Source organism: Pogona vitticeps, chromosome 12, assembly GCF_051106095.1.
Source record: "Pogona vitticeps strain Pit_001003342236 chromosome 12, PviZW2.1, whole genome shotgun sequence".
In the NCBI taxonomy this organism is placed as follows: domain Eukaryota; kingdom Metazoa; phylum Chordata; class Lepidosauria; order Squamata; family Agamidae; genus Pogona; species Pogona vitticeps.
The window spans coordinates 8,808,981-8,821,843 of record NC_135794.1 but is presented as its reverse complement, the minus strand read 5'-3'; the positions used below and the strand labels follow the sequence as shown (position 1 = coordinate 8,821,843).

The window sequence follows — 12,863 nt, the reverse complement described above, 5'->3', positions numbered from 1 at the left end:
ATCACCATTTATTTTTGAGAGATTGAGAGAGAGAGAAAGAAAGTTTCCAGTAGCAAGTGAAGTGAAACCTCTTCCTGGAACCCTAGGGAGAGGGTTGCTAAACAGAGTTGACTGAACCGGGATAAATACTGACCTTGTCTGAGACGAGACAGCTTCCTAGGTTTCAGGATTCCTTGGAAAGATAAAAGGAACAACAGCAGGTGAGAGCTGGAGATCTTATCCCAGGAGAATTTTAATTGCTCAACAAAGCAAGAAAATTGCATGCTCCTACTTGGTTTAACCGCTTGGACATCTTCCAGCGTGGGTTGTGTTTATAAGCTAAGGTCTCCGAACTTGCCAGAGTTGTTTCTTGTTTTAATTGGCTGTTTGTTTCCATGGGTCATTTACCGCATTGTACTGTTTCACTCTTGCCAGCTTTGAGGATCATGTTAAAATCAGATGCATGGATTCAAAGCACAGCTGGTAGCTCTTTTCTTAATACTCAGTCATAAGAAACACAAAGATATTTTCACACATACCCTGTTATAAGTTAGATACTGATTTCTGGAAAAATTAAAAAGTCACATTTTAGGTTAATGAAGTAGCTTAAAAAATCTAATTAAACTATGTTTACATTGAAAAAGGATGTTTTCATTGCTTTTTAAGTTTACGTTATATTACTAGAGATCCCCAGTATGGTGCCGTAGATAGAGTGATGGACTGGGACACAGGAGGCCTGGGTTTGAATCCCGGTCAGCCATGAAAACCCATTGGGGGTGTGTGGTATGGAACTGGTAAAACCTTCTCCTTAAATATCTCGCATCTTGAAACTTCTAACAGGGTTGCTATAAGTCACTTCTCATTTGATGGTTTGTTGTTGTTTAGTCGTTAAGTCGTGTCCTACTCTTCGTGACCCCACGGACCAGAGCACGCCAGGCCCTCCTGTCTTCCACTGCCTCCCAGAGTTGGGTCAAATTCATGTTGGTTGCTTCGATGACACTGTCCAACCATCTCGTCCTCTGTCGTCTCCTTCTCTTCTTGCCTTCACATTTTCCTAACATCAGTGTCTTTTCTAGGGAATCTTCTCTTCTCATGAGATGGCCAAAGTATTGGAGCCTCAGCTTCAGGATCTGTCCTTCCAGTGAGCACTCAGGATTGATTTCCTTTAGAATTGATAGGTTTGTTCTCCTTGCAGTCCAGGGGACTCTCAAGAGCCTCCTCCAGCACCACAATTTAAAAGCACCAATTCTTTGGCGATCAGCCTTCTTGATGGTCCAGCTCTCACTTCCATACATCTCTACTGGAAAAACCATAGCTTTGACAATATGAACCTTTGTCGTCAAGGTGATGTCTCTGCTTTTTAAGATGCTATCCAGTTTGTCATCGTTTCCTCCCAAGAAGCAGGCGTCTTTTAATTTCGTGGCTGCTGTCACCATCTGCAGTGATCATGGAGCCCAAGAAAGTAAAATCTGTCACTACCTGTTTTTATGAAGTAGTTGGAATTTTAGAAAATTGAAAAGGTTTATTTTTGTTGTGTGATTGGTCTAAGGACTGTAACAATAAACTGAACTGAATTGAACTGAACTCTGGTAATTACTATTATTTTGTGAGAATAGAGGTGAAAAATCTCATTGATTAAACTGCTACTTGCCTCCCCTTTATACTGTTTTGAACTTTGGAGAAAATAGAATAGCTGGGCAACTTGTTGGAAATTCCATTTCTCACCCACCTAACCAAAAACTCTTCTCTCACTTTCCTTTTCTTCCTACACATAAATTATGTTTACCCTTACCCTTCTGTGGTTTACTTTAAGACTTTTCATCCAACATACCATTGCAGAGCTTGGACTGGGAGGAGAAATTGTGTTTTTATTATTATAGTTCATTGTTGATCCTGTCACCAGACAACAGCTTTCTATCCCTGCAGTTTTCCATACTAACTTATCACTGCAGAAACATTGATTCAAAAACCCCAAGTTAAGCCACAGGTGAATTAAACTGCCCAATTACATGGAAGAATATCCATCCTAATTGATAACTTAATTGATTGTTATATCCTAGTGCCAATATCTGGCCTGGACAGCCAGAATAATATTAGTAGCATCCACGCACAAGAAGGAAAACCGATGCTTCATCTGGACAAGCCTTTAGGTGACATGTAACATCCCAGTTAGCCAGTTCCTTCACACAGAGTTTATCTGATGGAACAAGAGAGCAATCTAACCAGCCTTTCCCCCCTTTCTGCTCCTGGAATGGGCAGCAGGCTCCCTCCCTCTACCTTTTGCTCACCATGTTCTCTCTGTTGAGGGAAACAGAAGAATAGAAGAGACAGAAGACAGAAACCAGGGAGAGAATCCATGTAAACCCACCTAGTAATATTTATGTACTCTGCAAGACAAGGTTAGGCTTCTGGATAGCTCAGTGGTTTAGGCATCTGGCTGTGGGGCCAGAGGGTGGGAGTTCAATTCCCCCATGGTGCCTCCTGGGCAAGGGCTGGCCTTCATGATCCAGAGGGTCCCTTCCATCTCTGCAGTTCTAAGATTATTATAATATTATTATTATTAAACCACCTTTGGCCAGCTTCTCCTTATCACTTTAGGTGCCAGAGATATTGAGGAGGGCTCTGTTATGGACTTCTACAGATGGCCTGGCTCCTCTATCCCATCCTATTCAGATGCCTTTGTAGAACTGGGTGCGAATTGGCGAGAGCCTTCACTTCTGTTTTCTGCACCCAATCCGTTGCACAATTGCGCTCACTCCGCCCAGCTGGTAGCAAGTGGTGGCCAGCCATTTCTTGTGCAACCAGCGGGACCAAGAAAAGCTGTTCCTCATTTCCTTGACCTCAGGAACACTAACATCATGCAACCTTGGGAGTTTTGTTTGTGGGGAGGTGTCTTTGCACTGATTTGACCCTATGAGCGTTTTACACTTGAACACTTTCCTAAGAATGCTAGTGATCTTTAAACACATCTAGGAAAAAAAATCAGAAGCCTGCATTCATCACAGGCTGGCATTTATCCCTGAAAGGGTTAATTCTAGAACAAAACCGGATAACCTCTTCCAATCATATCAAAATTGGTTGTTGTGGGTTTTTCGGGCTCTTTGGCCATGTTCTGATGGTTGTTCTTCCTAACGTTTCGCCAGTCTCTGTGGCCATGTGCATCTTCAGAGGACAGGAGTCAGAACTCTGTGCTCTGTGCTTCATCAGAGCCCGAAAAACCCACAACAACCATCAGATCCCAGCCGTGAAAGCCTTCGAGAATATATATCAAAATTCATCTGGGTATCAAGGTCCATTGTTGGAATGATTCCAGCCAACATCAACAAGACTATTTCCACAAGCTTTATTCAACTACAGGGCTGCTATGCTTAAAAATCCAAGAGTTGATGCAAATTTGTCACCAAAGACATACAGCTACGAAAAACTGTAGCCACGAAAGCTTAAGAAGAAATCCATTCTTGCAACTTGTGAAAAGCTACAGGTATGGGTGTCACCAAAAATTCTTATAACTGTTAAACAAAAATTGCAAATAAGAAATAATCCAAAGCAGCGCTTAAGTTGCTGGCAGGACTTAAATCTTGTTGTGCAAAACAGTAGAAACATATTTTAAAAACTTAAAAGGACAGGGAGAATGTTTCAATTACATTCTAAGAAACCTTATAGGGCACGTCTCTTTAGAAGTTTTTTTTTAAATCTATAAGAGATTCATTCAGGCACATCCATATGAGAAATACTGCGTTTTCTTGCCCAAGCCATTGCCATGTGCCGGTTTGCATCTATGGAGGAAAATTCATTCTCCTTGTCAGTTCTTCTTCCGTATTGTTGCTGCTGCTACATGATACCTGTAGGTCTCCAGTGTGTGTGAGGTTTGCATGTGTCGCTTGCTCCCCCTGTATTTATATTTATCCAATTTGTTTACATTTCCCTTGGACCTTCTGTAGTAGAAAACTGGTTCTGTAGTGACTTACTTGGGCACAGGCTTGCTAAGTATGCAAAATGCCACAAGCACAAAATGTTGGTGAATAAATTTGATCCGGTACCAATTTGCTATATTTGCATTTTGGTGTTCCAGGGGTTTGCTGGTGTAGGAGTTTCTTTTCCTCATTGTTTTTACTTTCTTTATATCAGTTGTGTACACACTCAATTGTCAGCTAGCTAGGGAAGAGATACTTTTGCAAGGCAGTGTTATTCTTGTTATTTCACATTGACCTTGCTTTCAGACTAGGCTGGAGAGCTGGCTGATGGTTTCACAGTGGCTGCTGTTCAAACTTCATTTTTAATAAATGCACAATGTACATTTCTGGGGCTGCATTTTGTACAGTCCACACCCAGTGTGGTGTAGTGGATACAGTGATGGACTAAGACTCAGGCGATCAGGGTTCTAATCCCCACTCACCCATGGAAACTGGGGGTGTGGAATGGGTAAAACCACTTCTTAAATACCTTGCTTTTCTCGAAAGCCCCCTATAAGTTGGTTACGACTTAATGGCACATAACAACCAACAATTATTTTAAAAATCTATATGTACAAATTTGAAACCTTGTCATAACTTCCTTTCTATGTCTATTTCAAAATGACAAGAAACAGCACTCTGTAGCACTTGGGGGGGTGGATTCCATTATTGGCAAGCCAAAGACCTCTGGTTTAATCGCCAGCATTGCCAAGAATTAGACGAAATCATGCTGGATTGCTGGTAACTATGATGACTCTTACATAGCTTGGAACCTTTTTCATTTACTGTGTAGGACTACAACTCCCACCCTCCCAGTCAGATTGTATCCCATCCGTTCTGTGCTCATTTTCACAGTTGATTTAAGATCCTTGTTTTGATCCAGCTTCAGAGCCTTTCCTTGAAGGATGGCTTACCATTGTGGGTCATCAGACGCTAATACATCATTACTGTTTATACATGTGGTTGTGTATCTGTGGATCTCATGCAAGGGTAGGCTTCTATTATCAGACTGCATGATGAATTCTTGCCTTTTGTAGTTACCCAATGATCCAATGTAACTACGCCAACACTCAACTAGTGTTAGACCTCCTGGGTTTTCTATTGATTTCTGTAATTTTAATGCTGATCTAATCTGATGCTGTGCTTAGTTGTTTTTAATTGTACCAACCTTTTAAATACAGAATTTAGCACTCTCTGAATACCTTGTTCCTAAAGATGACAAAACCCCTCATTTTTCTGGAGCAGTTGCTTAATTTGTTGCTGCTATTCCATCCTCCAAGATCATTGAACCACTTTATGGTGTCTAAATATTTTGTTTTATATTGCTGGAGATTTTTTCTTTTCTTCCATGAGTTTCTACGGGAAGTACGGGAAGGAAAGTACAGAATTATAGAACTGTAGGGTTGGAAGAGTTGACCAAACTCTGGGAGGCAGTTAAAGACAGGAGGGCCTGGCGTGCTCTGGTCTTCTCATAAGAGAAGACTCTTTGGAAAAGACCTTGATGTTAGGAAAGTGTGAAGGCAAGAGGAGAAGGGGACGACAGAGGACGAGATGGTTGGACAGTGTCATTGAAGCAACCAAGATGAATTTGACCTAACTCTGGGAGGCAGTGGAAGACAGGAGGGCCTGGCGTGCTCTGGTCCATGGGATCACGAAGAATCGGACACGACTTAACGACTAAACAACAACAAGGGTTGGAAGAAACAAGAAGCATCGTAGAGTCCAACTCCTTCCCAAGGCAAGAAATCCCAAACTAACATGCTCCTGACAGCTGCCTATTCAACCTTTTTGAAAAATCTCCAGACAACAAGGTGTGAGAACAAAATGTATTGACCATATTAATCAAGAAAGTACTGTAACAGAAATGTGTCAGTACTAACGTACTTAGGCTTAGATCTTCACATATCCTGAAAAGCTTGGGCTTCTGTGCAATTTGCCTCAGACAAAAACCGAGTAATTAGAAATGAGGAACGAAAGCAGGTGTCAGAAACCGTCAAGTTAACCACAGGATGTCCTTACAACCTAATATGGAGATGTTCACATGAAAAACACATGATGCTTACGTAGATGGCAAGTGTTGTGATAAAGTATAAAAAGATGTGTGTTTTTGAGAAGTAGTACTCTTTGCCTGGGGAGACTTATCCAAGTCCCTCCACATTATGGCCTTGGATATAAATGAAGAAATTACTTGCTTGGCGAACAGCTTTGATGGTGTGTTGTTACTTACAATTTTCTTTGACAGGGGGTCTGCCACCTTCTAAGCCAGTACATTCAACAGTTGAATACTCTGTGCTGTTGTGAAGGTTTTGTCATTGTAAAGTAATACAATAGTGATACGGCAACAGACTGATTCAAAGCGAGAGGAATCCAGGCTTCGTTTGCTGGTCGAAGCCTCCGTTCTCTCCAAATAACTGCATGCCAAAACATGCGACAGCAGATCCCTACATTGACTTCTTAACATGTGAAAATTCATAGCTGAGATTTTTTTCTTGATTATTTTTCTTGATTAACGATGACACAACATTCGCTTTGTTAGCCACCGAAGGCCAAACAACAACAACAACAGCAATTCAAAATGAAATTATAAATACCTGGGCAGAAAAGATCCAGAAGAAAAGATTCCAGGCAGAAAAGATCCAGAAGAAGAAACTAAAAGTAGGATTAACAAGGAATGACTCATAAGGATTAGAGAAGTCCAAAAAACAAAGCTGAATGGTCAAAACACCATTGGAACGATTTGATACACGGCAGGCATAATAGACTGGATACAAGAGAAACTACAGTACTTCAGATGGAAGAACTAGTAAACTAATGACCATCCATTGTGTACTGGATCCATGTAGTGACATGAACCGGCTGTATCTTCCACCGGGGGAATGTGGACACAGAATGCAGCAAATCAAACAATCAGTTGTGCAAGAAAAGAGAGGCCTTTCAGAATACATCAGGGAAAGTCAACAGAAGCATTGGTGGAAGTGGATAAATGAGGATTATTGAAGACCAAAGAAATAAGGGAAGCCGATTGGAAAGAAGACTTAATTAAGCAGTGAGAATGATGGCCAATAAAACACTCCAAGGCCAGTGCTTTGAAACCACCCCAAGAAAAGCTGACAGAGCGCGTGGCTGAGAAAAGGAAGGTTAGAAAAAGAAACTGAGGGGCTGATCCTTACAGTGCAAGAGGAGGCACTCCGTACAAATGCAATGAAAACTCAGACTGAGAAATCAAATGATTGTATAATGGCAGTAAATATCAGTTGTGTATAGAATCAGAAGAAACAGTGGAGCACTTTAATTCGGACTGGAAGAAGATTGTGCAAGCAGATTATTTGGAAAGGCATAATACAGTTGCAGCAGCGGTACAGTGGAACATACAGTATCTTAAAAAACAGTGATGGGCATAACCTGCTGGTTTGGCAGGATACTGCCTCTGATTCGGCACCTGCCAGAGGAGGTGGGCTGGGAGCCACCGAACACCTGTTTAGTTGAGAAACAAACTGCCACAGACTGTTGAACCAGCAGTGTGTGCCCATTGGTACTAAGGAATATACCAGACATTTAAAAAAAAACTGGTGGGACCACGATGCTGAAAAAGATGTTGAAAAATGGAGATGTCAAAAATATTTTTTGACTTCTGGATTCAAACGAATAAACGTCTTGCGAACAACACACCTGGTTTGCTAACTGTTGAAGAGAAGCAGGTCTGGATAGTAGATGTGGCAATCACCGGGGATGCTAGAATTGAAGAGAAGAAATTTGGAAAGATTGCCAAATATGTACAGATCGAGATCCAGCAATTATGGCAGAAGAGAACTAAAACCGTTCCAGTTGTAACTGGCACTTTACAGTATGTGCAATTGCAAACGATGTAGACAACCATCTCTGTACTCTAGGGGCAAATAAAATCATGATACACCAAGCTGCCCTTACTTGAAACAGCACATATTTTAGGATATTCTAGGATATGACTATCCTAGGTTCATAGGAATGACCTGAATTACTATCATCATTATCTTAAGGCTGCAAAGCCAGAAGGAACCCTATGGATTATCGAGTCCAGCACTTGTCAAGGAGGCAAAGTGGGGAATCGAACTCACAACCTCTGGTTCCACAGTTAGAGACACTGAGCCATCCAGCAGTTCTGATATTTATATTCAAGAACTTAAATCCAGCTGCGTATCCATGGGCTGTGTATAATGAAGAAGAAGAAGATGATGATGATGATTGTGATGATGATAATGGTACCAGCAACACACCTGGTTTGCTAATAGTTGAAAGGAAGCAGGTCTGAATAGTAGATATGGCAATAACCAGAGGTGCTAGAATTGAAGAGAAGAAATTTGGAAAGATTGACATATACGTACAGATTGAGAAATACATCTGAGAAATATTGATGGAAAGCATGACCATAATTCAACATCGGCATGGCTAAAACTGGGGACCCTTCAGAAAGAAACCAAAGGCTCGATTTTTGCTTCACAAGAACAAGCACTCCAAACCAACGTTATGAAACCTAAGATCCAAGGAATTAGTGCTAACAGCAAATGTTAATTCTGCAAAGAAAAATATGAAACTGTGTCACACCTCATCTGTGAATGTTCAAAGATTACACAGACAGATTACAAAATTAGACACGATAGAGTGGCAAAATTAGTGCAGTGGTCGTTATGCAAAATGTATAGCTTGCCAGCCTCCAAAAACCTGTGGGAACATCAGGTAGAGAAGGTGTCAGGAAACGAGGAAGTCAAGATCTTGTGGGATTTCCGGATCTAAACGGATAGACACCTTGATCGTAACATACCAGACATCATAGTAATAGAACGAAGGAAAGTCTGGATCATTGATATTGCAATTCCAGGGGGTGCCTAGAAATAAAGAATTGGAAAAAACTAACAAAATACAGAGACCTGGCAATCGGAACACCTTGCTTGTGGCTGAAACACACTTCAGTGGTCTCCGTAGTCATCGGGGCTTTGGGAACAATATCAAGAAATTTCACACAGTACTATAAGCAATTGCAGATCTCAGAAATGACACCATCAGAGCTACAAAAAACGGCAATATTAGGAACAGCATACATACCATGCCGATATTTAACATATATCTTTGTTTTTGGTTAAAACTTGTACCTGCTATATACACAGTGCCTGGTGTTTTTGAATACTAATAATAGGTTTGCCCCTGCACCAGCAATGCTGAGAAACAAGAAGTGCAAGATGTTGATGATGGTGAGAGACAATGGGCTCCAAAGGGATAGTGTGAGAACTTACGTATTTTCCCCTTTTCCTTTCCTAGACCCCAGGGGTTCTGCATGGTGCTGTGGTTTCTTGAAATAGGCTGGGATGTTGGCAAGTCTTTGGTACCAGGTTCTAAGTCTGAGTCCCTATTAAAAACAAGCTTTTCTCTCTGGAAAAAAGGGAATGTTGGGTTAGGGTTCCATGTTGTGAGTCTCGTCTGAGTCATTGAGGGGGGAAATCAAAGCCAAAACTCCAAATCAAGTCAGCGTTGAGTCACTGGTGCAACTTAAACCCACCTTGACAGCAAGCCCTGCAACTCAAATCCCCTTTATTCCTCTGCCCATGCTGTGTCTCTGCTCTTTGTCCCTGACTTTTGACTAACCAAACTTATCTCCCATTTCCGTATCAGTTATTGTTTTCTTGCCCTTGTTGTCTTCTCTTTCTCTAAATAGACCTTTTCTTACTGGATGGAATTGCTAGATTGAGTCTGTATAATAGAAGCATTGCGTTTATCTATCCCCTCTGTTAACAAAGGAAACCATTCTTACCTCATTTATCCTTGCTTTTTGTACCCCTAGCTTGTCTGTCTAATGGGATGTATTCCTCTGTGGACCTCTGTGGGAGCAAGTCCTGTGAAAATCGGTGAGTCATAGATAATACTGATGATTGTTGTGGGTTTTTCGGGCTGTTTGGCCATGTTCTTAAGGTTTTTTTCCTCTAACGTTTCACCAGTCTCTGTGGCTGGCATCTTCAGAGGACAGGAGTCAGAACTCTGTGCTCTGTTGCAGTTTGTTGGATAGTTGAGTATTTATAACTGTAGGACCAGCTTTTGTCCTTTTGAGGAGATTGGGTGATTATGGTGATCAGCGTGTTTTGTTGTGGGTGTATTGTTGTGATAAGGGGGAGAGATGATCTGTCATTGTGATTGATGGGTGTTGTTAGCTGATCTTTTGTGTGCAGTGATTGGGTAGAGTTTGTTGACCTTTGCAGGCTGTATTTTTCAGTGCTGGGAGCCAGGCTTTGTTGAGTTTTAGAGTTTCTTTTTTGTTGAAGCTCTGCTGGTGTTTGTGGATTTCACTGGCTTCCCTGTGCAGTCTGATTCTGATACCTTTAATGGCATTCACAAAGTACAACAGCACAAGCAAAATGAGAGAAGTAAAATTACACAAATTAGAAGCAAGAAGAAGGGGACAGTTTCAGAATTGCGGATAGAAAGCCTGCAACAGCAGCAGTCAAAGAATTACATTCATCACTTATAAAAATAGAAAGAATTGGCTCAGGTGAATTAGAAAGAGATGAAATCCAAGGTTAGAGGAAAAAATTTCAGAAATAATAATGAGCAGGCCATTGAAACCGTATATGGAACAAGGTGTTAGGAGTCTCTAAACAAAAGGGACTAAATCGTTTTTCTCGAGGGATATTAAGAAACAACTAGCATGAGTGGCCGAAGGAAAAATATTGAAACGGGCTAACGCAAAGGCTCTTCTTAAGTGTGGATTTACTAAGGAATAGAAATATTTAGGAAAATGGTACTGAGATGGAATAAGTCCAACAGAAATGGGAGAGCATACAGGATTAAGGTTATTGCATAGGTAATTGAATTCAGCGTGGCAGAGCTTATCCTTACTTATGGAATAAGCCCTAGGAAGACTCGTGTCTACCAAAGATTCCAGGGATATATTAAGAGAGAAAAGTTTCTTTTCAAGAACCAAGAAAAAGAATAGGAGTCACGCAATTAATCATTTAACAAGGATCCAGAATGCGAATTTAAAAAAAGATGGAGCCAGAATTTAAATGTTAGTAACCAGGCAGTTGTGGAGGGAAGGTGAATGCCAAATTCTAAAGAAATAGTAGACAGCTGAATTAAATTGGGAACTCCTAATATTATACAAAAATACGTTGCCGCCACTTGATCAATGGCCGAGTTTACAGAGTGTATCCATATAGGCACACCGTAAAGCAAGTGGGAAAGAATCTTAGAGAGAAAAATCTGAATGGATGCTGGTATATATTGGTTTCCAGAAGAATAATGAAACTTAAAAATAGCTTTTAACTGGGGGGGGGGGAATTGAGGAGGTAACAGCTTTTTATGTAATGTCCAACTACGTTCGTGATGAATGAGAAGGCCCAAATATTTATGAGAGTGTACTTGATAGGTAGAAGATCCAATTGTCCAAGGGGTGGGGGACCAGGAGTGGGGGAAAAACAAAATTTGGGTTTTACTAGAGTTAATGAACAGGTCATTGAAAGTACAAAAATCTTGAAATTTAAGTAGAATACGTCAGAGGCCTGATATGGTATGTGACAATAACACAGTTGATGTTGTCCAGTACTTTAGAATTTTGAAATAGAATTTCATGTCCAACTTGTTTTAGGGCATGTTCAGCTACTGCCGATTTTTCCAGCTGTTTTAGTTTGCAGTGTCTCTCATGCTCTGATTCTGGTGTGGATGCTTCGTTTTGTGGTTCCAATATACTGTATACCTGTCCACAACTGCAAGGTATCTGGTATACTCCTGCAGTGGTGAGGGGGTCCCTTTTGTCCTTTGCTGATCGTAACATTTGTTGCATTTTGTGGTGGTTCTGAATACTGTTTCTAGGTTGTGTTTTTTCAAAAGTTTCCCCATTCAGTCCATGACCCCTTTAATGTATGGCAGAAATAGCTTATTTGTGGGTGGCTGTTTTTCCTCTTCAGTTTGGTGTTGTTTTCTTGGTTTGATGGCTCTTGTAATTTCATTCTTGGAATAGCCATTTGCTTGTTGGTCCCAGTTCAGATGGTTGAGTTCGGTGCTGCTCTCAACCAAAACGTTAGAAAAAAAAACCTTAAGGTTTTTTTTTTTAAAGAAAACCCTTAAAACACAACCTACAAACAACCCGGAAAACCCACAACAACCATCAGATCCTGGCCATGAAAGCCTTCGAGAATACTTAGATAATACTCTAGAGCTGCACTGTTCATGTATCATGATGATTAAGCATTATCATCATCTTTCACGACCAAAGTTTGGCAACCTATCTGCCAGCGATGAAAATCTGGGGGTGTTTTGTCAGTTTCGCGATGGAGGGTTTGATAAACTTCAGGAAGGTTTACTGGGGCACTAGACCAGATTTCCATCTCTCTCTTTTGTAAACATTCTTTTTTGCATCTGCCTTGTGATAATGATGGTGGATCTCTTCTCTGGGGCCCCTCAAAACGCTCTTGAAATGATACAAAATCATGGCGTACCATCATTTTACCCAGCATTCTCAATCCTGATTTGCAGCAATAGGGAGTGGGCCTTTTCTGGCCATCCCCATTTGGCGGTAGCCCCACCTAAAGGCAAACCAGGCCAGACCCTGCTTGGCTTCCAGAATCAGTCTTGATATTGGTATTGTGGTAATGGTTCATCCAAACTACCGTGTTTTCCCAAAAATAAGACCGAACCTGAAAATAAGCCCTAATAGGATTTTTCAAGATGCTCGTAATATAAGCCCTACCCCAAAAATAAGCTCCAGTTAAGTGAAACCCTGCCCTCCACCCTTGTGCAGCAAACAGAAGATGACATGACTGTACAGTATTTGAATAAATGTAAATTGTTGTACCTGGAAAAAAAAACATCCCCTGAAAATAAGCCCTAATGCGTTTTTTGGAGCAAAAATTAATATAAGACCCTGTCTTATTTTCAGGGAAACACGGCAGATGGGCCCAATAAGTGAGT

The 12,863-nt window shown here is 41.0% G+C and overlaps 1 protein-coding gene across 1 annotated transcript in view; it reads left to right on the top strand.

Annotated features, from left to right (window-relative positions):
* Nucleotides 1-11,377, top strand: part of PPCDC (phosphopantothenoylcysteine decarboxylase) — a 50,719-nt gene extending 39,342 nt beyond the window's left edge. The window contains exon 6 of the mRNA XM_078381072.1: nucleotides 9,745-11,377. Coding sequence (XP_078237198.1) covers nucleotides 9,745-9,812 — 68 coding nt within the window. The 3' untranslated portion in view covers nucleotides 9,813-11,377. The remainder of the gene's footprint in view (nucleotides 1-9,744) is intronic.
* Nucleotides 11,378-12,863: the final 1,486 nt, after the last annotated feature.